The sequence below is a fragment of the Lonchura striata genome, chromosome 2 (genome assembly GCF_046129695.1).
Source record: "Lonchura striata isolate bLonStr1 chromosome 2, bLonStr1.mat, whole genome shotgun sequence".
NCBI classification, from domain to species: Eukaryota; Metazoa; Chordata; class Aves; order Passeriformes; family Estrildidae; genus Lonchura; species Lonchura striata.
The window spans coordinates 90,849,277-90,876,978 of record NC_134604.1 but is presented as its reverse complement, the minus strand read 5'-3'; the positions used below and the strand labels follow the sequence as shown (position 1 = coordinate 90,876,978).

Genomic DNA, 27,702 nt, shown 5'->3' with positions numbered 1-27,702 from the left:
CAGACCCTCCCTGCAGCCATAAGACTCCTGGCCTCACGCATAACGATTAATGGCCTTGTATTTCGTTTTTCCCGCTGCTTTCTCCCCAGGATTTGGCTACCCCTTAGACCTAGCATCCAAAGACTGAATAACGCGCCCCGCGGTGTCTGTGCCCTTCCCGCCCTACGAGCCGCTGAGGCGGAGGTGACAAGGCGGCCGTGAGAGGCGGGAAGGGGCCCCCGCACGGCAGCGCGCCCCGCGGCGTCCCGGGGGCGAGCACGGGCACGGAGCCGCCGCTCCTCGCCGCGGCCAGCCTCGCGAGAGCCCGCCCGCCGCGGCCGTTCTCGCGAGGTTTCCGCCGGCTGCGGGCGGGCGGCTCCGCGCGCTCGGAGCGGGAGGCAGGGCTGCGGCTGGAGCCGGGGCTGGAGCCGGGACTGGAGCCGGGGCTGGAGCCGGGACCGGGGCCGGGCCGGGGCGGCGGCCGCGACTCGCGGCCCATGGACGCCCCGCTGCAGCAGGAGGCGCCGCGCCGCGACACCGACGCTCCGCCGAACCCGTCCCCGCTGCCGCCGCCGCTTCCCCCGGCGCCGGGGAAGCAGCGGGAGGAGAAGAGATCGGCGCTGAGCAAAGTGAGGGGGCGCGGGGCGGGGGCGGCTCCGGCAGGAGAGGGGAGAGCGGGGAGGGAGGCTGCAGTGAGGAGACAGATCGAGCCTGATCTCGGGAGGTTCGTGTGCTTATAACGGGAATTTCTTCATCTGCAGAATGAGTGTTCGTTCCCTGGAGTAGTGGGAGACCCCCAGCGACAGCGCTGGAAATAATTTCACCTTTAATTGTGAAGTTAAGGCTGGCTATTGCTGTGGCAAAGCAGTTTCTCACAAGGGCAAGAGCACATCTGTCTTCTCCGTCTTTATTCGAGCGCCTTTCAAATAATACTTGCAGACTAATATAACAGATTGTCCAGGGATGTCACGGAGTCTTTCTGGCTGGAGACATTCAGACCCCACCTGGACAAGTTCTGTGGCACCTGCTCTAGGTGACACTGCCTTGGCAGGAGGGTAATTCTGAGTCTTTGAGTACTGTGAGATTTGATTTATTCCCGGGATTTCTTTAATTAGAAAACTGAAGCACTAAAAATTACTATAACTCAGTAAAGTTAAATTCAGATGTTAAAGTACTCAGAAATTAAAACAGGTTTGCCTGAAGCTTGATGGCCATTTTGCTGCTTTGTGTGCTGGCATCATTCAACCAGAGGTTTCTACACAGTTTTCTGGCCTTTTTTATTGGGCAGTTTAGCTTGGTGTAGTGGGTTGTCTCTGGGTGGCTGACCTCAAGCCAGGTGGCCTTGCACTCCTCCCTCAGCAAGACCCAGGAATAAGGTATGATGGAAAAAAAACAGTGTCATCACAGGAAAAACTGACACAGCTGAGGGAAAACCTCATAGCAGCTTCTTACAACTGTCTCACAAAGGAAAATGGAGGGGCAAGCACTGGTACTTTCTCTCTGGTGGCCAGTGACAGGATGTGAAGAAATGGCACAAAGCTGTGTCTGGGGAGATTTAGATTGCATATAGAAAAAGTTTCTTCACCCAGAGGGTGGTTAGGCACTGGAACAGGCTCCCCAGGAAAATAGTCAGCACTAAGCCTAACAGAGTTGAGCATTTGGCCAATGCTCTGAGGCATAGGCTGTGATTCTTGGGGCAGGGCCAGGAGGGGGACTTTAATGGTCCTTGTGGGTTCCTTCTATCTCAGGATGCAGTATGGTTCTAACATGGAGAGAATTCATTTACTTAATGGCTAATTAAAAATTAGGGAAGACTGTTAAAGATTGCAACTAAAACATGTTCCAAATCTCCTCTGCCTGGAAGGACTACAGAAGGATGAGGAATGGGGGTTGCAACAGGACATAACAGCTCCTCTCTGCTGCTCCTTCTCCCTCACACTCCTTCCCTCCTACAGCATGGGGGACCTGACATGGGACACAGCAGGATACAGTCCTTCATGAAGTGCTGCAGAAGTGTCCCTCCCACATGCTGCAGTTGTTCATGACCTGCTGCAGCATGAGTCTCCTTCATGGGCTGCAGGCCTTCAGGATAAACCTGATCTAGTGTGGACTCCTCTGCACAGGCTGCAGGACCCTTCAGAGCATCTCCACTTGCTGTGGCATGGGGTTACCCATGGGCTGCAGTGGATGTCCTCTCCACTGTGGTCCTTTATGGCATGTGGAGGAACAGTGTGCCTCACCATGATCTCCTCCAAGGGACTCTCTGCTTCGGCACTTGGAGCACTTTCCTATTTGTCTGCAGGGCTGTTTCTTACACTTTTTTCCCCCTCTTACTCCTCTGTCTCACCCACTGCTGTGCTACCTTTCCTGTCCATTCTTAAATACCTTTCCCAGTGTCACCACCAACTTGGCTTAGGGGGCTCAGCTGTGCCCTGGGGTGGATCCAGTGGAGCTGGCTGCACTCAGCACTGATCAGCCAGAGCATCCTCTCAGAGGCTGCCCTGAAAAAACCCTGCCAGGAGCAGCTGGACACAGAAACCTATTACACTGAAATACTGCTGTAACAAGACTTAAAAGCTAGCTTAAATCATTTCTTAAAGATAATTTAAAATTTTTATGTAATCAATATCTATTTTTTACATTGATGAATAAATTGCAATGGTTCTCAGGCTTTTCATCAGAATATGTCAATTATCCTACAGTTTCAAAACAATTGCAGGAACTGAGTCAGGGAATTTGTACCATCTGTTTCTACAGTATTTAGATCAAATATAAATCTCCATTTCTTTTTATATATGCAGGTGGTCATTCGAAGGCTTCCTCCTTGTCTAACCAAAGAGCAACTGGAGGAACAGCTGCATCCTCTACCTGCCCATGATTATTTTGAGTTTTGCACTGCTGATCCCAGGTGAGGATGAGCTGTTTCTGTAGGTTTTCAGGTGCAGAAAACCTAATTAGGGTATGTGGGACATTGCAAATCACAATGTTTTTCCTTTTGTTATTATTTTTGTTGAGCTACTGTAATGGCCTGCCTCAGAAGGTGAGGATAACCCAGGTTCTTGTTACTAGGTCCCTTGGGGGACGTTAGTGTGAAACAATACTGAATGATCAGTAGCTGTAAATAAACAGTGTAGGGTTTATTATAGAACAACTTGGCTGCAAAGGAAAACACATATGGAGCTGTTTGGGTGGTTATTATCTATAGTAATACAACATGAAAGCATTGCAATGTGAAAGTGCAACATCACCCAAGGACACATACAAGGGGAAAGAAAGAAAAAGGAAGAAAGAACAAGAGTGTGAAGCACAAAAGAAAGAAAAACAAAGTACAAGAGTGCAAGGATCTCACTACCTGCAATAAGACCTGGTTCCTGTGCAGTCTTGGATCCAGATCTGGCAGGAGGAGTGGATGGGAAGTCCTGAATAAGTGGTGGGGAGAATATGGTGGAACACAGCATCTCTTGGGTCTATATTCACTCAGATGCAGGTGAATAGAAATCACTTCCTCCAGGGTGGTGAGCTTGATGTAAGAATGTGGATCAGGGGACACCTTCTAAGACAGCACAGCTAGCCATCCTATCAGTGCAGTTGAGTCAGTTTGCCCCATTATGTCCCATCAGCAGAGATGAACCTGCTCTGGTCACACTTGAGTTCCCTGGCATTTCCAGGGGGAGGAGGGCAAGCCCCACAGCCCAGTGGTTTGTGCAAGGAAGCACAGCTTGGCATGACAAGGGGCACAATTCTCTCCACTGGATCCAGCTCTTATCTCACTCTCAGCCCATCATTCACCCTGTGCCTTATCAGATCAGAGGTTTAGCCATTACACAACTAAAAGTTCACCTACTCCCTGTCAGCCAAGCACCCTGGCATCTCCACAAATGAGGAATGTTTTGATTGTCTCTGAATAGTTTGGTCTATTTCTTAAAATATTTCTGAAAGCTGGCTGCAGAGATATGCAGAGACAATGGCATTCCTGCTCTTTTCCTTTACACAGGAGATGTTAAAGTGTTTGTTTTTTTTTTTTTTTGGTGTGAATAGGCCATAATATATTTTGAAACCCTGATGTTTCTTTCAACCTTCATTGGTAAACTGTAACAGCCTGTTTAATTGCCTGTGAGCAAGATTCAGTCTGGGGCAAACAATGACAGAATGTTTTCATGAGTTCCATTTGGGTTACCTGCATGGATTTTTATGTGCTTCATACAAATTTTTAAATTTTATTCTAGTTTTATTCGTTCTTGTCTCATGCAAAAGTAAAAAGAAATATTGGCTGATTAAAATTGAATCAGAATTGCTGATATAGTTACATAATTTACTTAGTATCACAGTGGTAAAATGCAATTCATTTTTGAATAAATCAGTTTCCAGAAGAGAAACAAAACACTGTGTATGCTTAATCTTCATGTGTTCTGAAAAACTGAATTATAAGATCCATCTTACCATATCTTAGTGTGTGATTAATCACCCCTCCACTGGCTTGGGATTCTTTCCACTGACTACAGGGATGCCGACTCTTTATTGCTGAGCAAATTTTTAAGATAGGGGTTCTCTCAGAGTCAGTTTTACAATCAAGAATAAATAAATGTCTATTTTGAGAAATTATGACCTTTTCTGACCTAGGTAGTTGCACATGAGTGCAGCAAGAAAATAGTAGGTGCTTCAGATTTTCTGTTAAAACCACAAAGTATGTGAAGTGAAGAAGGAGGAGAACATATTCTGATTGGAAGTCTTCGTACCTTACATCGTTCTTCTGAACTTTGTCATCTCTATTTCCACATGGGCCTTTTTAAAGGCTTCTGTCCCAGCTGTTCATTTGATAAGAGGAAAACACCAAAGGCAAACCAAAAATTCTCTGAAGAAGAGTGTCAGTTCTCACTGTGTTTAGATGCACAAATACCAATTAACAGTTTAAAAATTTCCAATTTTAATTTTCCAGAAAAGTTTGCATAAAAATTTAGGGAGTCAGCCTCTTTAGAAAAGAGAAGGCACTGACAATAGTTGCATATATAAAGTTTCATTCTCTCTCCTATGTGATGAAATTTGGATTACCCAAAATACTGGCTGTTCATTTGTTTAATTACATCTATGGCAAAGTACCAATGAAAGATACTCTTTTTTCTCTCACACTATCATTTGTAATGTTATTTTCTTCTGCCTTCACAAATCTAAACTCACTAAAAAAATAATTAATTTAAGTTTGAATTTTTCAGCATGAAATGTTTTATGCTTGCTCCATTTTTCTTCATCCTGCTTTTCAAAAATGTGTTTTCAGAAAAAAGATGGGTTTTTTGGAATGGGTTTATCTTTACCAGGTTTGTATGGCTATAGCTTCTTTCAGCAAACTACACAGTTTACATGGCCATTTCACTGCCCTTCTGCAGTGTTGGCTTGACTGATTATTTGGTTTTTGATTGACTCAAGATCACCTTGCCTCTTTTGTCCCCTTTGTTCAAATGCTGACACATACCATGTATATCTTTTTATGAGTCATCTCTTTACATTACCCACTCAGGAATATACAATAAACCTCCAGAAATTAAAAGTTTAATCAAGGTTAATCTCAGTCTTGTATTACCCAGCAGAGAATACTTTTTGAGTATAAGGCGTGATATTGCCATAGTCTGTCATGTTATGGACAGTTCACAAGATTTCAGCAAACTCTGTGCATGTGTCTACATGTCATTCCAGCTAACAGGAAAAGCTACAGGACAAGGTTGGCATGTTTTCTGTCTTTCACTGAATAGCTTTTTTCTAGATCCTGTACCATGTGCATAGTGGCAAGCAATCCAGAGAATTCAGTGATAACAAAAACAAGTGAAGATGAAAAGAAATGCCACCCAAATGAGAAGGATTTGAAGAAGCTACTCAGTGAAGAGGATCTGGTGGAAAGGGAAAGGGGCATAGAGATGCTTTGATGCAGAAGCAGACAAGTTTCCTTAAGAGCTGTAACATCTCAGTTTAACCACATCCTGTGTAACTACATCACAGAAGTTTATATAAGCTCATTCAGATTTTAGAACTTGTCAGAAATTCATGCCACGAATGATGAATGTTGGAAATAGGTCAGGAGCAGTTTGACAAATACTTACTAAGACAAATATTTATCTATTAAAACCTATTAAATATGTTACCAACCTGGTATTACAAAGTCCCTAGGCTGCAGATACTTGAAATTATGAACTGAGTGAAGCATTCTCTATTAGTTGCTGTTGGTAAGGGCACTAGAGAGGTCTAACTGTAGCTGTTTCTACATTTTTATTTCCAAGATAATTCATCCTAGTGGACAAAGCAAAGATATGCATATCAACTCCAATTTCTCTTTTTTTGTAATCTTTATAATATCTTTATAAGTGTTATCTTTAAGTTTACAATGTCCTGTTATAGGCAAGCTATAAAACTTTTTCAAATTTCATGTGATTAATGTAATTTTCAGTTTTTCAGTTACATCCATTTCAGTAAAATAATTTCAGAAAGTGACTTGTGTTTCGTGCCTTTTTCAGGTTCATCTGATTCACTGCATTACATTTTATTTCTCTTGCATATTGGCATCAAAATGCAAACAAAGCACTGTTTATAGGTGATAATAAAGACTCTGCCTTCTTGACAGACTGTTGTGTACTCAGACTTTAATGTTAACTATTTTTTCCAGACACTCTTTCCTTTTTGTCTGCTAGTAAAGGTTTCTGAGCCTATTCTAAAGATTTGACTAATCACTAGTCAAGTGATTGATCTCTGGCCCTTCAGGGTTTGGGTAATCTCTCTGGCCTGGCATTGAGTGCTGAGTGTCAGGAATTGTTGATAGTGTTGTGAGGTTATGAAAGGAAAGAAATCTGAACACAAGCCTTGCTCGCATGAAAACAGTTCAAGTAGTCAGTTCCATGCCATGTATCACAGGGAGTGATAAAGCTTTTCCAAAGAGCATTCCTCCTTTTCTCTCCATAACTTCTTCCCAACATTTTGCTCAGGATTATTGTAGCTAAACAGTGTTAACACTGTAGGATGTAGGTTTGCACCCAAGAACTGCAGCACTGAAGGGGCAGTGCCTTTAGTGCTTCAAGTGAACCACCACTATTCTGTGTGAAATAATTGACAGGCTTTGATTGGCACGACTCTAGTGTTTCTGCTTTCTCTGCCAAGAAAACTGCTCATTTATAGCTGTGAAAAGGAAAGACTAAGCTTGTTTGCAATTGTGCCAGTTCCACCCATAATGTGAATGACCACAGAAGATGTTAAGGATGACAGCCAGGGGATTTTAACTTGACATGACAATATTGATGATGAGTTATCAATTACTGTATGAATGGGTGGAGGAGTTATTTGACTCTCCAGAATTTAGTTGTTGAGCTCTATATACATGTAAGTATATATTTTATGAATGTCCACCATGATTCAAGAGTTGATAAGTATTTTACTAAGATGAGATTGCTGTTTTTATAGTTCATATGTTGCTGCTTAGACTGTAGATAACTATTTAAAATTATATTCCTGTGTACCAATATTTTTACACAATTGTGTTAAAAGGTACTTTGTAGAAGAAGAAAACATTTACAATGTGTTTATTATTAAAGTTGCTAGAAAAATAAGGACTTAAAGAGATGACAGACTAAGTGTTAGAGAAATAAATGTACTCTGAAAGATTGAATACCCTTGAATGCAGAGCAGAAAAAGAAAAAAGAAACAGTGTGTTGGAATGAATAAATGTGTACACTCAGACTCATCTGGGTTATTTCCATAGAGATTGCTCTAAGTGCCAACATTTGCAGTGCATCTGTCCAAAACATTATACATATGGAAAGCAGCATTATAGACAGCAAACATATGGCAAAATGGAACCAGCTCTTGGATGATAAAACTGAATTTCAGATCCTCAATGAAATCTGTGGTGGTAGATACTTGAAAAAAGGAGGGGACATACAGAGTTCACTTCTGTAGGACTCAGCTGGAAGACAAAATCCTGAAGAGTAAAGAGTATTTTAGCCAGTAACTGCTAAATACTAAGTACAAAAGTCAAGCAAGAGTGTTTCTTCCTAGGAGGGGTTGTTAGCCTCAGAGTGCCTGTAGCCTTGTGAAGCCCTGTGCATTCTTTGCTGCATGACCATGCTGTTGAGTTCTGAATGGATAGGTAAAGACAATCCAGTGTGGGAAGTAGCTGCTGGAAGTCATATGTGTGAAACCTAGAGTAAAAGTTATATATATGCAAACCACTGCTAAGTATTCCAAATTTGCTAGGTTTAGTTAGCTTCCCACCTAGAAAGTTAATTTTACTCACTTTTTTAGGCACACTGCACACTTTGCTGGGTAAGAAGCCTAAGACAAGGGTTTGAAACACTCATTTGGGTGTTTTTTTGCACTAAGCACTCTGATAGCTGACTCACATACATAGGAGAACCAACTCTTGTGGAAGTGGCTCCATCAGAGAAGCATTGTCACAGCTCTGTTTCTGCAACCTTCTACCCTAATACACAGCTACAGTAATGGACAGACTGTGCTATTGTGCTGCACATCAATATCCTGCTGTGCTCAACTGTGCTTTTATATTGTTCTGTGTTTCTGCTGATGCATGTGAAGTTCTTGAAGATGTTAATGTATAGCAGCAACACTAGATCCCTTACTTGCAAGGTAAATTCTAAATATCTGTTTTCCAGTGTTCTGTTTATATAGACTCTGTTCTTTCTTACTGATGAGTGCTTGATAACCATGTCAGATGATTCTCCATTTTGAAAGATACTCTGTTTAAGCTGAAAAAGCTAGAAAAATACTATGTTGTGTACCAAGAAAAGGTTATGTTGCCCAAGAAGGTGAAAGAGGTGGCATTGATATACCAGCTAAAGGAAACAAGGAAGGAGCAAGCCTTTGTATTTTCAGTTCTGTTTCAGAATGTGTCTAACCATAAGGTTCTAAGTTCCTAGAGGAAAAAGATATCCAACTGTATGATGACAATGTCCACCGTGTACTGAGGCAGAGAAGTGCCACAGTAATGTAGCAGTGGACCCTTGTCCAGGTAACAGTCTTAAATCTTGAGAGAACCCTGGGCTTGGTTTGGGGGTCTTGTGTGGTGGTAAAGTCTCTCCTCCAACCTGTGCTTCCAAAGAAAAACTCCACAGCCTCTTGCTGTTCAGTCTCAAGGCAGTTTATTGTGAGTTATCTAAAAGATTGTCTTCTCGGGCTGCGGCTGCTTGGTCAGCGGCCCAGGCAGAGGCACACACACACCCTGACACCCTCTCTGTCTGCTGTCCTCTTCTTCTCTCCCCCCGCCCAGGGCTGCTGCTAGCTTTTATATGATACATTACTTGTTATATGTTTACAGTTTTCCCCCAATACCTACTACCTATGTTACAAGGTGCTTTTCTACTCTAAACCAATCCATAAGTGCCAGCATCACCAAGAACATGGAGGTAAGGAAGAAGAAAGAGGAAGAACAGGATCAGCCCACTTTCCTCCATCTTAGAACTTCTGACCCCCATGTACAAAGTAAAAACCCTCCTGTACAGGTGCTAAAACCCCCCTGTACAATACTAGAAAAATTTCCCCTCTGTTTTGCAACTGCTTTTCCTATACTATCTAACCCTTTGTGATTGCTTGTTCCACCTCCAAACTTGGTAACTCATTCCATGGCTCAAACTCAAAATCACAGCTGTTTCCAGCTGCCTGCCAGGGTCTAAAATGCTTCTGACCAAGGCCTGGAACCTCTAAAAATGTCTGAGGGACATTTTGAGTTCCAACAAAATCTATAGAAAGTTTTAGTATTTTACAAAAGCTGAAGATGGAAAGAACAGTGGAGTAGCTATTTAGACTAGGGACTAAAACTCAGTTCCTCAATCTCAGGTAATAATAACTGGAATGAAAAAGAATGCTCCTTCAAGATTCCTGGTTTTATCTGATGAATATTTAGCACTTCAGGTGTACAATCATACTAGCCTAATGTCAGGCCTTGTTTAATTTAAACCTCAAATCACATGAAACATAATAGTGCTGTTGTTGTGACTGAGAAGGAAATTTCCTTCTTCGTGGGAACTCCAGTTATCTGAGACTTCTACTGTTGTTGCCATTAGGCAGCATAGAGACATTGTTTCCAGTACAGCTATAGATTGCCAAATTCTCTCCTTTACTTACACATTTTAAAATACATTTTTTAACTCTGTGTAGTTATGGAAAATGTTGAATTTTGTCTTTGAAATCGATGAGAAGAAATCTGTCTTTTTATATCTGCTTTGCATCTTGGTGATAACTCTACAGCCATGCTATTAGCATCTTCCAGCCCTGGCATGCCCTCGCAGTTACCCACTTACCATTCATGCAATGCTGCTCCTATCTTAGAATGTCAAAATATACCAGGTGTATATGGATAAAATGGTTCTTCCTTTCTTCCTTGGGAATAGTTTATCCCCTTCTAGCTGTAGAAACACTTCATAGCTGGTATTTGCAAAGCAGCTCAATAAAAAAAGCCCTCTAGGTTGTTTTGGTTTTTTTAACATTTCTTCTGGCTACAGGATCAAACACAAAATTGATGGGTGTACAAAACCATTGGTGATTGACAGCACTGCTCTTTATGGTCCCCTCGTAACATTGTAAGTGGATGCATGTGGATGCATATGGATGCATATTTTAAAAAGAAAAAAATTACTTGGGAGCAGTGTTGCTTTGAGCTGCCACATGCATGGATCTTGTGATACAACCCATATTTTTGTTCTTTCTCACTCATTCTGAAATCTGATTTTGAAAGAGCTATGGAATTGAAATGCAATTGGAGCTGTGTATGTTTATTGGCTCCTGGTGCCAGTGGTGAGTCGATCTGAAGACTGGCCATAGGTGACAATGGAATTATGGAATTACAGGTATATTAAAGATATGGGCTTGTGTTAAGATTTGTTCAGAAACTAGATGTAATATTTAGTCATCATTAAATCAGTTTAATGCAAACTGACATATATAACAGTTGCAGGAGTTTAAAGCATGTACATGCCATGACTCACAATAACTTACCTGATGGGTTCTAATTCCAAAATTGCCTCCATTTCATCATGGTTGAGGTGTGCCAGCCTTGAGGTTTTTATCAGGCACATTAAATATTTACCGATGGAGTGGGATCTATGCCAATAAAATCTTGAAGAATCAGAATGGAAATCTATTTAAATACAGTAACAGCCTGGAAGTTGCCCCTTCACTGCAGTCTTTTACTTAACCTTTCCTTTTCTTAGTATGCCCAAGAAGTTCCCCAAAAACACTGATGTTATTCATATCTCTTTAATTGAGAAATATTAAAGTTTCGATCCTGCACAATTGTAAATGTTTGCGCTGCAATTTAGGGGGACGAAATAAACTGGAAGTATTTTTGTCAGTTCAGAATAAATTTCACAGTTGCATACAGAACTCTGATGTTTTGTTACTTTTTGTCATATATGTATATGACATTATCATTAGATAGGTAAATGTAAAGGCTATTTAAGGTAGTAGTTTCTCAAAGAAGATGAGAATTAATTACTATGTGATCCTTCTGGTTTTATGTTTTCCCTAGCCCTGAAAAGAATGATAAGTAACAGAAAATAAAATTGTTTCTTGTTGCAGCCTTTATCCTCATCTCTACTCAAGAGCATACATTAACTTTAGAAATCCTGAGGACATCCTTCTTTTTAGAGATCGCTTTGATGGCTATGTCTTCATTGATAATAAAGGTTGGACTATTTATAAGATATTAAATGTGTATGTATACATATAGCAGTTTAGAGCATCAACTTCCTTTCTTTTTGCTAGTTATGCTATTATTTCCTTACTATGCAGTTAATTACATTGAAATATGTTAACATTTATCACTTAAAATATAACAAAATGCAAAATATATTTGTCCATGCAGTTTTGCTTGTCTATGTGGTGTGCATGCTTTATGTGCATTCTTGTACTTTTGGCAATGCACTGTCAAGATCATACTAAGAAAATTACCTCATGCAAGCTTCACAATTCATTACAATAGTAACTGAACACATTGTGAGCACAGATTTTTACATCTTCTGTGTTTCTGAGATAAAGTTTTGCCATTTACCCCTCTTTGGAAAAAGCAAGAGGAAACCTTGAACATTTTGATTGGTTGCCCACTTTTAAGACATGTAGAGATTGAATTTTTAGGGCCTTTGCTGACATCCTGAGTTGAGTTCTAAGAACAAGAATGGTAAAATTGATTGCCAGTTTTAAAAGGTTCAGTCTGCAAGTGTTTGTCCAACAGTAAAGAAAAAGTCTGTAATGTAGATGTGGATAAATCCAGGTCTTCTGCAGGAGTATGAAACTGCCATCATTAAGAAGTGGTTTAGCAGAACTTTAGCAGTTCCTTGCCTCACCTTCTGTAAAAAAATACATAGGTTATGTAAAATAGACATAGGTTTGTGGCTCTCTTGTACAGACATTTTCTATTCTGTATACTTAGTGTTGAAGAGGTCCTGTGAAAAGTAGTCCTGCCCACTCTTACTAGAAACTGATCTCTAAAGAAGCTGTCAAACTAATGCATTCCTCTTCAACATTTCCTACCTGAGTTGTTTTATTTGCTTCCAATATCCCTCAGATTTAGATTATTGTAGAGATTAAGAACAACACATCCTTAGCTGTGTGCATTTCCCAGATTTAAAATTCTGGGTGTTTTAAGATTTAAAACTAGAAAGAAGATTTTTAATGATTCTGCTAAGACTTTGCCTAAATTCAGCACATTCTTCAGTAATATGCTGGACTGAAGCCAGAATCCTCTGCAAAACTGAGCTTGGACTGATATGATACGATTGCTTGTACAATTAAAGAGCACAAGGTTTGATCAGAAGTGTTCTCTGGTGAGGCTTGTGGCAGCATTGCATTATGAAGCTAACACTGAAACAAGGATTAGCAGCTTCAATAAGGTTAACAAATGTTCTAGGAGACTGAAGACAAGTTTTCCATGGACTTGAGTAAAGTTTAATCTTGAACCTGCTGCAAGTGGAAACCAAGTGAAATTCAAAATCCACACACGGTTCTGACTCCAGTCCACAGAAGAAGCCAGTGTTTAAGGGGCAACTCAAAGCAAAGAATCCCTGCCAGTGAAAACACAGGCAGCAGTTACACAGTCCATCATAAACAGAGAAGTTACACACAATTCTGCCTGCTGAGTTTTACAGTTGTGGTTCTGAAAGGAGGTGCGTTGTTGTTTTATTGCATATTACCCGTCATTTATTTATTTTTGAGGCAACAAAGCCTTAGAAAAGCAACTCAACAGGTGCAGGTTGATTTCTCAATAGTACTTAATCACTTGTCAGATTGAGATTTTGTGATAGATTTTTTAAATCAATGTCTGTGAATAATTTAAAGGAAGCTATAAATAATAATGAAAGAATTTTATTTTGCAACAGTAGTTATCCTCATTTTCACAATCTTGTCAGCATATCCAAATAAAAGATGTTTTTAAAAATTTTAAATAGCTCTACATGTAACTTTTCATTAGAAGTTTAGGAGTGAGTTGTAGAAACATTTTTGTTTTCTCATAAGATTTCCCAACATGTGTTCAAGAGTTTGGAAAATCTTACTTGAAGGTAGGGAATGTTTCTCCCCTTCAAAAAAAATAAGGATTGATTTCTTTTAAGGTTTGGAATATCCTGCAGTGGTTGAGTTTGCTCCATTCCAGAAGATTTCAAAAAAGAAGCTGAAGAAGAAAGATGCAAAGGCTGGGAGCATTGAAGATGGTAAGCATCTTTTCTTGACATCACAGTGGAAAATTTCTGTTATGCATGGCAAAGTATTAACATAATTAAATTTTTTTCTTCACAGATCCAGAATATAGGAAATTTTTAGAGAATTATTGTGCTGATGAAGACAAGATCTGTGCCAATCCTGAGATTCTTTTGGGAGAGATTGAGGCCAAAACAAGGGAACTCATTGGTCTGTTTTCTTGATTTTTCTTATTATTGAGAATATTCAATATTTGAATTTATATCTTTATCGTACTACCTACAAGAGCTGACCTATTCAGTATAATAGATTTGTATTACTACAGTTAAATATTTGTTTTCCAGGCAAGTCGTAGCAGTAAACCTTTAAGTCTCTATGCATGAAATCACTTGGTTTCACTTGAACTTTTGCATGCACACACATTGGCTTCAGAAATAGGCCCTTAGCAATTCTGAATACTTACAGACATATTAGTAGATGGAAGATTTATTTTTAAAATACAAAGTAGCTGAATAATTAACCATTCATCCCTGATATTAGCTGCTTTTATTAAGAAACATGAAATGATCTCTGTTCTCATGGTCAAGATTCTGGAAAAGCTCTGAAAGTAAGGCAACACCTTGTTTTCTGTATGCATGCAGCATGGCTTCCACAGTCTGGGGGGGATTTTAAAAAAGGTGAGCACTGGAATCTTCAGTGCTAGTATGCAGTTTTCAGGATGACATGGAATTTTGGTGTATCTTCAAGGGATAACATGCAGAACATTTAGTCTTCCCCTAGGTGTGACAATTGAGTAGGAAAAAAAATTGACCTTTGCTGTTTGGTGAAAAAGTGGCCACCTCTTTTGATTGGAATCATAGAATCATTTAGGTTGGAAACTTGCTGTTCAAGAACATCAAGTACAACCATTAACTCAACAGTGCCAAGTCCACCACTAAACCATGCTCCCAATGCCAGAACTGCACATCTTTTAAATACCTCTAGGAACAGCATCTCCATTTCCCTGGGCAGCCTGTTTCAGTGCTTTTCTTTTGTGAAGAAATTCATCTTACTATCCCGTATAAACCTGCTCAGTTACATCTTGAGGCCATTTCCCCTTTCCTGTCAACTTGTTACTGCTTTTGAGAGTTGACTAGAGAGATTTGGAGCTCTAATAATTTAGAGGAACTGGAAATGGACATTTAGATAACTCTGTTATGAATAAAACTCGTTTGTTGCTGTTTTAGATAATTTAGATAATTTTTATTTACACCTAATCTTCCATGGTTCTCTGGTTGACAGCAGAGTAAAGGCAGTAAAATGTTTTAATAAGTTTGCAATTTGCAAAAAGTTTACAGTTTCAAGAAGATCTAGTAACTTTAAAATATTCTATCAGTGAAGATGATTAATCTTGTGAGTTGCAGGTTTCTGAGTAACAACATTAACTGAAGGCAGCTTTACATTAAGACTTCTAATGTTTCATTTCTGTTACATCAGAGGAAATGAAACAAGTTGCTTTATTTTTCCTGCCATTCAAAGCTCTGGCCATTGATATCAACACAAAACCAAAAATTTCTTCAGCAGTTAGCAACCTTATAGCAAAATTATGTAAGGGTTTAGCTATGTGTCCAGTTTCAAAGGTGTTACTCCTACTGATGTCAACGAAGGATGTGCCCAAGACTTTGCTGGCAGAATTGAGCCTCACATGCTCAGAATTTCTCCATATAAAGTTACTGCAAACCAAAATGTTTTATGCATCATGCATTTGCATGATCATGGTTGATCAGTTTCCATGTGACAGAGAGGTATGAAAGAGATTTTCTCTGTAGCAAGATGAAGATAAGATCTTATTTCTTGTTTGTTTGTAGGCAGCAAGATAAAATGTAAAGTTTTACAGACACAGCTCTTCATTTAGTAATTAATTTTCATTTAAAAGTTCTTAAACATTTTAAGAAAATGCTCTTAGGTTTGTATTTGCCGTAAGGCCCATAAATAAGATGGGTAAGATTCAAGTTTGATAAACTTGTTTTTTCCCCTTCCTCTTTTGGTAGTACTCATCACACTGCTTCTCTCCCTTGAACTTCAAATTATAATTTCTCATTAAACCTCTTGCACTACAGTCTTAAGTCATGACTAGGGTCAAGTTCTGAACTCTCAGTGCAGCTTATCCTTCCCCAGACCTTCCAATTAGAATTTGTGATCTCTTTCAGCATGTAAAGGTGCCTGCCCAGAGGCAGCCACTGCCTCTGGAATTTAGGAATTTAGGGAGGAGGAGAAAGAGGCTTAACTCAGATCTGAGGGGCTGGAAGGGGGCTTTGGGGACCTAAAACTTGTCAAAAATGATGGGCAGGTGGGAAGGATGGAGAGGCATGGAAAATCTAGGAATAGAAGGAGGAAAATATCAAATCAACAATCTTTATTGGTTGTTGATGCCTACCATTGATATTTGCCAAAAAGAAACAGTAAATCCTATCAGCCTTCCCATTCATAACTGTGTAACAAAATTTTGTTGCTAATGAATGGCTTGGCCCCAGCATAATCCAGCTTTCAATGCAAAAACATTTAAATGTTTTTGGGATATGAATTGTGTCTAGATTTTGGCCATGTAATTTTAAATTTGTTGAAGACTTTTCTAATTATTTTTTTTCTTTCTTTTCTTTCAAATTTTATCATGCATTTCAATAGGGGATGTTTTTCTATGGTTTGAGGGAGAATACAATACAAAACTGTGGAGCAATTTCAAGTAGTAAACATTTTCTATTCTGGCATATCTAAAATTGACAAAATTTGTTGTAACTACTTAGAGCTGTAAGTACAGGCTGAATTGAAGTCTGAATTCAGTACTGACAGTCATGAATAAAGAATTTGATAAGGAACGTGATAAAGAATTTGATTATGTTCTCCAAGTTTTTATAGTTTTTATAGAATTTGAGGACAGTTCAGGCAGGTGACTTGATTTCAGAGCATGGAGACAGCTCTGTAATAAAAGAATGGCTGTGTGAATCAGTACATGAGACCTTTTATTAGCAATTTTGGAAGCCAGAGTTTTATTTGATCTGCTAATACTTTGCTGTGTAACCTGGGACAAACTGCTTATCTGTTATTCCTCCTGTTTTCCTGTGGAAAGGTGAATACTAAATGTCAGGTTTATATGAGACTGAAAATGTTTCCTTCATGATGTACTTTGAAAACCAGGGTTGAAAAGTGCTATATGAGATTGCAGTAATGTGGGCTGTATATGAATAGCAATATAGCTAGGTTTTGATATACAATAGTAAAAAGTAGGAATAGATTCTGAACACATTTCTTTCTTTTTTTGGTGAAATAACCATTCAATAAGCAAGAGAAAAAAGCCATTCTCTTGAACTAAAAGGATATGATCTTTAATTAAATATCAAGTAATTGTGCAACATATTTCTGTTGCTTCTAACACTAACAGCAAAAAAACAATGAAGTGTTTCTAAATTATGGGAATGCCTTCAAAAGTACATGAAACAAATAGGTTTATCAATGACTTAGCTCCCTTTCAGATAAAGCTAGAAAAAGGGGGTTAATACTAGAGCAAAGAAATGAGTACATTTTAGGAGTTGAACACTATATCACAAATTTTTTGTGTTTTAGCTAGAAGAACAACACCCCTTTTGGAATATATTAAAAATAGAAAATTAGAAAAGCAGGTACGTTCAGACTTTTGCCTGAAGTTCTACATTTATGTTTCATATTGTTTTCTGTTGGACAATTTACAATTAATCATTATTGAACTCTTCAGAGAATACGAGAAGAGAAAAGAGAAGAACGAAGGCGGAGAGAATTGGAGAAGAAACGTTTGCGGGAGGAAGAGAAAAGGAAGCGCAGAGAAGAGGAAAGACGTAAAAGAAAAGAAGTGGAGAAGCAAAAGAAGATTTCTGAAAAAGAAATAAGGATTAAGGTAACTAAGATCAATGAAAAAAATTTATTATTTTGAAATTATTCAGAAGTTCTCTGGTTTATTTAGGCTACCTACAGATACCTACAATGTTTATTTAGGCTATCTACAGCTCAGTGTGTTGACACCAAACCAGTTTTGGCTGGAAGAGGAAGTAATGTAGGGCTTTGACAAAATGTTGTTTAAAAGTGTGACTGATGGCCTTACCTACCATGGTGTGCTGGTGCAGTTAGAGCAGGTAACTCAGATATCTTCATACAACTCTTCTGCATTCTATGCCAGCATTACCTGACAGAACTGAATTGTTCTGTACCATCATGTTGGAAGATTATTGTGGGTTTGATCCCCATATGGGCCATTCACTTAAGGACTTGATGGTCTTTGTTAGTTTCTTCTAACTCAGAATATTCTGTGTTTCTGTGAAAGATAGCTTTAACACTTTCTGTCATGCAAATCTTCATTTGGCCATGTATGCAGAGACATATATATGTTTATGCTCAGAACTGATATGCTAATTTCAAGTTGCACTGCCTTTCAGCAATCTGAACAGATTTTAATGACATCACTTAAGAAGGTGTATTTTGTGCTATGAGGTCAGGCCATATAAAACCATCTTATTTCTGTAAGATGACATAGATACAACGGTAAGATTTATTTCTGTAAGATGACACAAATAAAACTGTTCATCTGAACCAAATTTTTTATTATTGGAAAGGCTTTATAGGATGTTTTGAGGAGGAAATTTGATAGAAGAATCTGTAGCATAAAGCAAGAACACACAGACTTGACTCAAATTTAGTGGTGGTGAGAAGCCACAGAACTGTGAACATATTTCCTTGTTTCTTCTTGGAAAACAATTTTCTTCACCTAAAAGTATAAGAATAGTAAATTCTGAAGCTGAATTATATGTTTGTCATATCTGAGTATAAAAAAAATGCTCTAGAAGTTCATAAGAAAATACTTGTCCAAAATACTTGTCCAAAAATACTTGTCCAAAAAGCCCCAGTATTCACAACATATCTGTGGTGATATGACTCTGAAAGCTATTTCTGTCTCTGAAAGAAAAGGAAAATATTACCTGAGAGAAACATTATAGAAGTTTCAAATATGGGAGAAGATTAACCTGGGCTCATTTCAGAAACAAAATGGTGGAATGGAAAGACAGAGATGTTCTGCCTAGAATTGATGTGGTAGGGTAATAATTTGAGACAGTTGGTCCTTCTATAAAGATTATGCCTGTAATTCTGTACTCTGCTGAAACCCTGTATGGGTTGCTGTGAAAGAAACAGACTTCTTCAAAATCCTAATCTTCAAGGTGAAAATGTAATGACTTCTCTTCTGCTAATACCACAAGTTTTTCCTCATGTTTGTGACAGGATGTACTAAGTGCCTACTTCTACATGCCTTTCTATCCCAATTCATGTGACACACATTTTGTATATAATATTTCAAGGAGTGAAGTATTAATCCTGCTCTCTTTGTAGTATTGTAGAGGTTCTCCTCCTTATTTTATGGGCAATGACACTGAGCTCTGTTACATGATTTCTAAGAAACCATAGACCGTAATAATGTCTTTATATTTATAACTCAGGAGAGAAGAGAAGGTAAGTGCTTTGAGAAGAATGGGTAAGTGCTTCCTCCAGTATTCTCCACATATTTGAAAGTGTGCAGTTGAATGCCTATTAATGACTGTCACTCCTTAGGAAATGAAAACCACCTTTTAAAATAACTTCAAATTTCTTACTTTGTAAAATATATTCCTAGCATGTAAATAAGGTATCTCCAATTGTAGCAGGTTACTGATACATTTAGTATTTACTAAAATGTCTGTACAATAGAGGAGAATAATTTTGCATCATAATATAAACAAATATCTCTTAGCTTCTCAAGAAGCCTGAAAAAGGAGATGAACTGGCCAGTGAAAAGCACAAAGAAAAAGGTGAAGAAGCTGACATTGAGGAAAACAAATGGGATAAATCACCTGGATCTGGGAGTATAAAATCCAAATCTTTGGAGAGTTCCCTAAAGGAACTTAAGGAAAAGTAAGTAATATTTATCTTCTAGTCCTTAATTTAGATCTTAAAATCTTTCATCATAAGGCTTAAATATAAGTGGTGCATTGACAAGATGTTCTGTCACCAAAGAACCAATTTCATTCTGTGTGTGAACAAATTTCTTCTGTTGTTTTGGTAAAAGATGTTTTGTAAGAATTTACTGACCTGGTGGCAGTATTAGTGGATGCAATTTGTCATTGATGAAATGCTATGAAATCCCTGAATGGAAGGATTTCTGCATGAAAATTCAAGTAATGTTGTTGTTATTTCGCCTGTTCCCCATCAAGAGCTCAGGTAAGGCTCTCTTTCTATTACTCATATTGAAGACTAAATTGTCCACAATGCTATACTTTTCCTTCACATGTGTGTTGGCTGCAATAAACATAAATGTTTAGGTAAGTGGGACAATGGCAAAATATTGAATGTGTGAATGAAAGCCTTATGATAGATACGCTGTAGCCTGGAAATGATTAATCTTACAAGTGTTTTCAGCAGTTGGTTCTTTCTTGTCCTTTGGCACATGAGTCCCATCGCAAACAGGATCTGCCCGTAAGATATGTAAGATAAATAAGAAGAAAAATATGTATGTTCTGAATGTTCCTGGAAACTTTCATGTCCTGTTGAAATTGAAAATATTCAGCAACTTCTTTTTTGATGGTCTTCATGAAAGGAAACAGAACGGGCTCAACAGAAGCACTTGCAGGGACAAATCAATTGTTTGCTACTCAGAATCTTTCAGGTTGGAATGGACCTTTAAGATCATTGAGTCCAACTGTTAACCCAGCCCTGCCAAACTGCCATTATAAACTGTGTCCTTAAGTGCCATGTCTACATGTGTTTTAAATACCTCCAGGGATGCTGCCCCCACTACTTCCCTGGCTTTTTATGGATTAAACTTTTGGTGGTGCCATGTAACATTGTTTGTTATTGATACAGTAAGTTTAATAAGACATTAATGTAAATTTTGCTCATGTAAAACAGAATCTGTTTGGCTGCACAGGTACAGTAAGCGTTACCTTGTGTTTCCAAGTGCTGATATCATCTTGATTTTTAGTGGGTAGGTAGCAAGCTATGAGCTGTTTCAGCTGGATGGAGGTTTAAAGTTGAAACTACTTTGTCACTGACTCAGAAATTGGTAATAAGCTGTAACTGCCAACTCTACCTGCAGGAGACTGTATTGCCTGTTTGACACCATGTCAAAGTCTTGGTAGCAATAGCTTCCTACCACAAATCAAAATCTTAGTAGGTGCATAAGTTACATGGTCAAATATGGATTTGAAACTTCACCAAACAGAAGTGTTTCAATTCCCTTTACTTCTGTTCATTTCTGCTTTCTCTGACAGTGTAACTTTGTCTTCTACCTATACTCTGAAATTGCTTACCCTGCCATTTCCACTCTTGCCTGCCTGTTCACTGTGACTGAATTTTAGGAATCCACTTTAACCACTCTTGGAACAGGAGTTTGTATCCCTGTCATCTGCCTGCCTTCAGACACAGCACTTCCTCCCTGACAGTAACAGACAAGGGAAGAGACAAGTATCAGGCAATACTGCAGCAGCAAATTGAGAGATTCTTTTTGGCTTTTTGTGGAAGATCTTGCCCTAAGCCTTGCTAGGACTTGGAGTTAGGTTCTGGAATAGCATATTAAACATGAAACAAAGCAACTTAGAGCCACATACCCTTAGCTAACATAGTATTTTGTGTAAATGTATCCATGCTATAGGCACAGGGTCTGTATTGGTTGGTTCAGGTGTCTGTGAGAGCTGGGACATTGCTTCCACATGGGAATGTGTTATGCTGATACGAGCTCAGTCTTGTAAAATGCTGAATAACTTAACTTCTCATTCAGGTTCTGCTCTGACTTTCAGCTCTTCCTGAGACGGGGACTCTCTTTTGGCAGTCCCACTAATGCCCAAGTTCATGACAGATGCTACCAATTTCACATTTCTGTTATATGAAAAAGAAAAGTTGTATATATAGATACAGTTTAATTTGTATTAGATAATTCTGAATGAGAAGCATATAGCTATTTGATCACCATACCATTGAAAAATCTCCATCCTCTCTGATTTTGTCTGCATTTTCCCAAAGTATGAGAAGACTACCAAAAGTAACTTGCTGTTTCAATTTTAAATATTTATACATATGTAATGAAAATAAACTGCCTGTATTTGTTCCTTTTGAAGTTAAATCTATTTTGTAATCTTTCTTCATTATTTGCAGTCTTGCCATATGAGACAAACACCCATTTGCAGAACTGGAACAATGAAGTGAATAAGAGCTGAGAATTTTGTCAGACAGATTATTGCCAGTAGTCTTTATAATATAAACCATTTACAACATAGCAGAAATTAAGTATCGTGTTGTGGTAAGGTAATGGTCTTTGCTGAAATAAAATATGCAAAGGCAGGCTAGAGTACTTGGAAACACAATAAACAAAAGCCTGGAACATACGTATTTATTTTCACAAATGTCTTCTGCAAGTTATGATGTCAGGAAATAACTTTTGTTATACAGAGACATAAAATTTACAAATTGATACCTGCACAATTCCTTCACAGCCTGAATGTTCCTGTTCAAGGGAATACTTCCATGCATGACTCACCTCAACACAAAGCTACAAGAGCTAGTAGTGCAGCATGTGTTTATATGAAAGATACTGGGGAACTATTGATAGGATTTCAGAGAGGGATAGAAGATGGAGAATGGGCCTTCCACAACAGTTGCACAAAAGCTTGGTAAAGCTTTGTCTGCTATTCTGAACCAAATGCATAGGTAGATATACACAGGTGAGGCATTCAGCATTTAACCCTTTGTAATGAGAAGAAAACAACCTTGCTGTATAACTTATCTACACACTTCTGAACTCAAAGGAAGGCTTTGACTTGTATCTTTCTGTAGCCCTTTTTTTCTGTTAATTGCTTGGATTTTCTTTCTTTTCATGCATACTCATAGGTCACAAAATGATAGTGACAAAGAGCAAAGAGATTTGGAGCGAAGATTTCGAGAAAAAGAACCTGAAAGACAAAGGTATCGATTGGATGATGGCAGAAAGCATAGAACTCACTATGAGTTTGACAAGTTTATGAGAAGGAATGAAGAAGAGCTGAAATGGGGGAAAGGATACAACCAAGACAGAGGAAAGAAAGGGAACTACAACTACAACTTCACTGTGGAGGCAGTAGACAAACTGGGTAAAGAGGACAAGTGTGATGACATGGCATCCAAAAAGGAGCGCATAAGAAATAAGGTTCTTTTATTCACTTAGGATAATCTTTCATTAGTTAATATGGTTCAAGATCACAGGTTTTAACTTCTGCAAATTCAGCATAAAGATGCTTTTTCAAAAGAATTCTTTATCTCATTTTCAGTAAAACCCAGATTTCTTTCTGGGTTGTTGTCAAAGGACAACGGCAGTTAAAATAAGTTAAGGTTATAGGCTCATTCATATTCACAATATATAGAAGACTTTCTGTCTTCATTTCAACCCTGTCATTTTAAGAATACTATTCTTGGAAGCCTTACATTTTATAAGTGTATTAAACATAGTTACACTTTTGATCAGTAATGAAATTTAAAAACTGTGGCATGTTAGTCTTTCAAAATGTGCTTCCATTACTCTCATAAAATAATTATATTATGGATTTGCCAGGCATTGCTTGGGAGAGCAATAGGAACTTAAATAAATAGCTAATTCAGAGAGCGTGAATGTATGGATTCTTCAGTATTGCTTACCTGACAGTATGAAAAGGCTGTCACTTCATCAGGATAAATTTATTCTCATAGCTATTGTTAGGGAAAGAGCAAATACAAAACCAGTGTGAGCAGGGCCTGCATCAGGGTATGTAGTAGAGCTGTCCCTTATTGTCTCCCAGAGATATGGGTATTGTTTTTCTTGTTTTTCTCGGCTGGCTGATTTCACAGGTGTGCCAGAGTCTTTTCAAGACGTGGCTCTCCTTGTCAGCCCCTTTCTCTCTCTCTCTCTCTCTTTCTCTCTCATGATGCTAGACTTTCCACAAAAGATTATCAAAACACTGTTAGCGTAGAAATTCATTCTGCATGTTAATCTCTTCTTTCAAAGCAAGTGACTGATCTGTACTGTGAGCTAAGGCTGACAAGAGTAAACTGGTCACATGTAGAGTGAGCCTGCATGGAGTGTGCAGGGAACAAGTTCAGATGGACTCACTGTGCATGTCCAGGAAGTCATCTTCTGCCAACACAGAAAGCCTGGTGTGCCCCGGGGTTTTGTTATGCAGAGGTCAGCTGGGCAGGATGGCTAAGATTTATCTGCATTTACACATTAGCCACTTGCCTCATGAGTGGCTCTACATTTTTCTGTAGAATAGTCAGAAAAATGGCTAGTTCAGAAACAGGAAGATGGGAAAAATATTTTTTCTCATTCTTGCCATGCTTGTCTTGAAATCTGTCAAAATAATCTCCAACCTTGGAATTGGATGGTGGATCTTGGGGGCCTTTTGGCCAGTGTCAAGAAGCTTCCTGCTTTCTATTTCTTTGCATCACACTTCTGGTAGCTTGCTGAGTCCCTGGATTAGTCCACACTTATGACTAAAATATTAGATTTGTTGCCTGAAAAAGTAAGCACCATCAGTAAGGTATTTTGCATTATGGAGACTTTTTTCCTTAGAGTGTTTATCACATAGGTGATTAGGGGCTAGTTTTACAACTTAGGTATAGCATTTACAATGCCAAGACAAATTTTTAGTCAGAGATGGAACCTCTTTCTGAAGTTTGGAGGAATTAATTATTCAGATTTCAGAAAATGGGAAATTTCCTGTGTGTGTAACGTGATAGCTTTTATACAAACCACAGGCTACAGAGGCTGTGCTAAGAAAAGTCATTTGGACCCTTTATCTTAAACTTTCTAAAGGGCACTGCTTGAAGCTGTTTGGGATACAGAAAGGTGTGCTATGCATTTCATACCACACTGCAAAGCACTAACTAGAATGATCTAGTCATAAGGCTCAGTAGTGAATCTTGACATCTGGTTAAAGAGAAGGAGAAAAAAATGGGTGAAAAAAGATAAGTGGGTCAAAATAGATGAAGGAAAAATAAAAGGGGAAATACATATTGAGAATAAGAAAAAAGAATGAAAGAACAAAAATCCAGAATTACTTCAAAGATATTTACTATTACTTGTTATATTGCTTACTTCATTATGAAGGCAATTGAAAATTGGTATAGTTTGATGTAGGACAAGTTCAGTGCTCTGCCACTGTCTTTAAGGAGGCTTCTGGCTGTTTGCTAAACTTAACACAAGACTGATCAAACAGCTAAGGTATTGGTGAGCTTTCAGTTGCTTCATAACATTATGTGAAAGTAAAATACCCTTACCAGGAAAATACTTCTTAAGCAGAGTTTCCAACTGGTGTGTTTTACTAATGAAATTTCAAAAATAAAAGTGCTCTGAAGAGCATCACCATTTTCAGGTTTGAGGTGTCTTTTCCATGTAAACTGGCTCCTTCCATTTTCTCAGGATCAGAGCAGCATGTGTATGATTGGGTGATTCATAGAGCCTGCACATGCTCAGATTGTACTTACTTTGTTTATTATAAGTGCATAAATTCCCTTGTTCTCATACTCAGTATGGAAGGCAACATGAAGTGAAGTAAAAACTGCAACTTTATTCTGATGTGTATAATTCAAATGTGCATTACATGTTTAAATTCTGGTAAGGATTTGGATCAGTTGAGGATAATTTTCTAGCTGCTCCCTAGTGAGCTATTCTCTGGTCTGCCTTGGATTTTTTTACTTATATGTAATATTTGACATTCATCTGCAAAGTTGCAAGTGCATAGGTTATTGTTCTTCTCAGCTAATGTTAGTGAAGGTAGCAACATTTCTTTAGTTTTACTTGTAAATAACATGTTTGATAATTGTCTGCAATATTTCTTCTTGTTTATGTCAATTGTATCATAGGATCTTTAATTTTGACAGCAATTTTCATTTATTCAAAATGTTTGGCTCCCAAGAATAGTGTTATAAACAACTCATATTGAATACTAGATACTCAGTACCCAGTCAGTTTTCATTACATACCATTTTTTCCTGGTTCTTATGAAATGTAAAGTAATTTAACACAAAATGTTTCTTCATAAAGATTCAAAACTTTAAAATTCCACATACGTGTCCTACATGGGTTTCTCAGAGCATTAACTGTTACCTCCTTCCCTCCAGGATCGTCCAGCCATGCAGTTGTACCAGCCAGGAGCTCGCATCCGAACACATATGGGACCTACAAGTAAAACCTATGACTGCAGTGGGAAATCCTTTGAAGATGCTCTTGATAAAAAATATGAGGCAGATACTTCAGCTGGAGCTAGTTCTGAAAAGACTGAAGAAGCAGAATAAAACAGTCTGGGGGGAAAGTCTTGTGAAAAGGAATGATTTTAAGATTCAACGTCATCACAAAAATCCATTGGCAGAATTCCACAGGCAATTGCATCAACAAAATAATAATAGCTCTGCCTCTTACTTTCTGTAAAATAAAGAGAAGAGTGACTGGAGATATGTAAAATACCATACAGCAAAGGAATATTGTTGCTTTTTTACAAAAAGCTCAAGCACTCTTTGCCTAATTTAAAAGCAGTTCAAATATTTTATTAGATTATCTTGAAATAGAAGATCCTCTAACAGTTTTAAGGGAATATTTATATAAGACTTTAGAGAAGCGAGGTCAGCTTCTTGAGTCTAAAGAAATTAAATGTAAATTTGCATCAGTTTGAAATCTGAAGCATTTTACATGTATTTGGTGCATGACATGAGGGTCATGCATGAGGGTCCGCAGGGCCCCTTCCTGCAAATGGCAGGGGTGGGGCTGCTGCAGGGTGTTGCAGACCATTCAGTGGGACCAGCCCCAGGACAAAGCTCTGGAGCCAGTGGTGTTTGCAGGTTGAGGCCCACAGTTTGCACAGTTGTGAGGAATGTCCAGTGGTATCTGTACCTCCTGGTGTTTACCTTGGTTTTCAATTAACTGTAGTGTCAGATAAGTGTTAGTAAAGCTACAAGTATGTTGTTGGAGAATTTGTCATTTTCTGAGCCACTTTTGCCTTTTAAGTTTTAATATATTCCTTGTGCTTAAAACAGAAGACAGCTAATGCAAACATCAGCACATTAACAATAAATCTGGTTTTAATTAATTAGCTGTTTTTTATCGTTCTGACACTGACTTTTGGACAAAAATGTGGTAGAACAGTGGTGACTTTTTATATGCTAATGTTTCATGTAAGTTGCAGTAACAGGATTTAGAAAATGTAAAATACATGAGCATTCTTCAGTTTTGTTTGTTAAAAAATTAAACACACTTGAATGTCACTTGCAAACTACCATTTTGTAAGATCCAGGCCAAATTCTGTCCTCTAAGGCAGGCACATATACATGTGTGTGGGGTGTGTGGGTGTTTGTGTGTCTTCTGTTGGTTTCAATGATAGATGTGTGTTTATGAAAGGGCAGGATATGTTCATTTATCTTTCATGGCTGAAAATTTCTCAGTTATCTAAAACCGAGACCTGCTTTGTTGTTGAAGTTAAATAGTAAGATATTATTTTTACATCCTCTCTGAACATTTTATTATTAAGCATAACATCTAATTGTCCTAGACTGAAAACGATTTATTGTATTTTACCAGATATTAAGCATTAAATAAAATAAAAGCAAAAAAGATTTTGACTATGATTTTGAGATGTGATGCTGTGCTATTTTTTCATCTATTACTCCAGAAAAAAACAAGTAAGATGCTATTATACTGCTTTGCATGCTTCAGAAGCAGATAAAAACACAGTTGAGAAGAATTTTAGTATCAGGCTGCATAAGTCAGCTGCCAACTAAAATTACTTCAAGATTAAGTAAAACTGCTACTGGAGAATCATCTGAGTTTAGCTCAATCTAAAGTTTATCTCATTTGCCAAATTTATCTTTACTGCAGTAGAAAGGATTTTGTCGTGGTGTCCTGTCTGAGCACTGGGAGGGCAGCCTTTCCCCTCAGTGAAAAATCCTGGCTTGATCCAGGGAAACTCGTCCTTATGCAGCAGAGCTGGGCAGAGCTGGGATCTTCACCAGATGAGGGTCTGC

At 38.4% G+C, this 27,702-nt stretch overlaps 1 protein-coding gene across 3 annotated transcripts; it reads left to right on the top strand.

Annotated features, from left to right (window-relative positions):
• The first annotated feature begins 327 nt into the window (after positions 1 to 327).
• UPF3A (UPF3A regulator of nonsense mediated mRNA decay) lies at positions 328 to 27,306 on the top strand. Of its 3 annotated transcripts, none has more exons than XM_021545629.2 (10): positions 328 to 608; positions 2,781 to 2,887; positions 11,545 to 11,651; positions 13,572 to 13,670; positions 13,756 to 13,866; positions 17,257 to 17,312; positions 17,405 to 17,563; positions 19,442 to 19,602; positions 22,570 to 22,864; positions 25,810 to 26,103. In XM_021545629.2, exons 1-10 carry the CDS (start codon positions 477 to 479, stop codon positions 25,981 to 25,983), a joined length of 1,401 nt encoding a protein of 466 aa, XP_021401304.1. In that variant the 5' UTR covers positions 328 to 476; the 3' UTR covers positions 25,984 to 26,103. The 3 variants fall into 3 exon arrangements, with proteins under 3 accessions (XP_021401304.1, XP_021401305.1, XP_021401306.1); XM_021545630.2 differs by having other exon boundaries at positions 380 to 608; positions 22,570 to 22,644; positions 25,810 to 27,306; XM_021545631.3 differs by having other exon boundaries at positions 380 to 608; positions 22,570 to 22,808; positions 25,810 to 25,994.
• Positions 27,307 to 27,702: the final 396 nt, after the last annotated feature.

Coding starts and splice junctions, on each gene's coding strand:
- UPF3A (XM_021545629.2), top strand. CDS start 477: ATGGACGCCCCGCTGCAGCAGGAGGCGCCGCGCCGCGACACCGACGCT. Junction 2,888..11,544: donor TTTTGCACTGCTGATCCCAG/GTGAGGATGAGC, acceptor TTCTTGTTGCAG/CCTTTATCCTCATCTCTACT. Junction 19,603..22,569: donor CTAAAGGAACTTAAGGAAAA/GTAAGTAATATT, acceptor GCATACTCATAG/GTCACAAAATGATAGTGACA.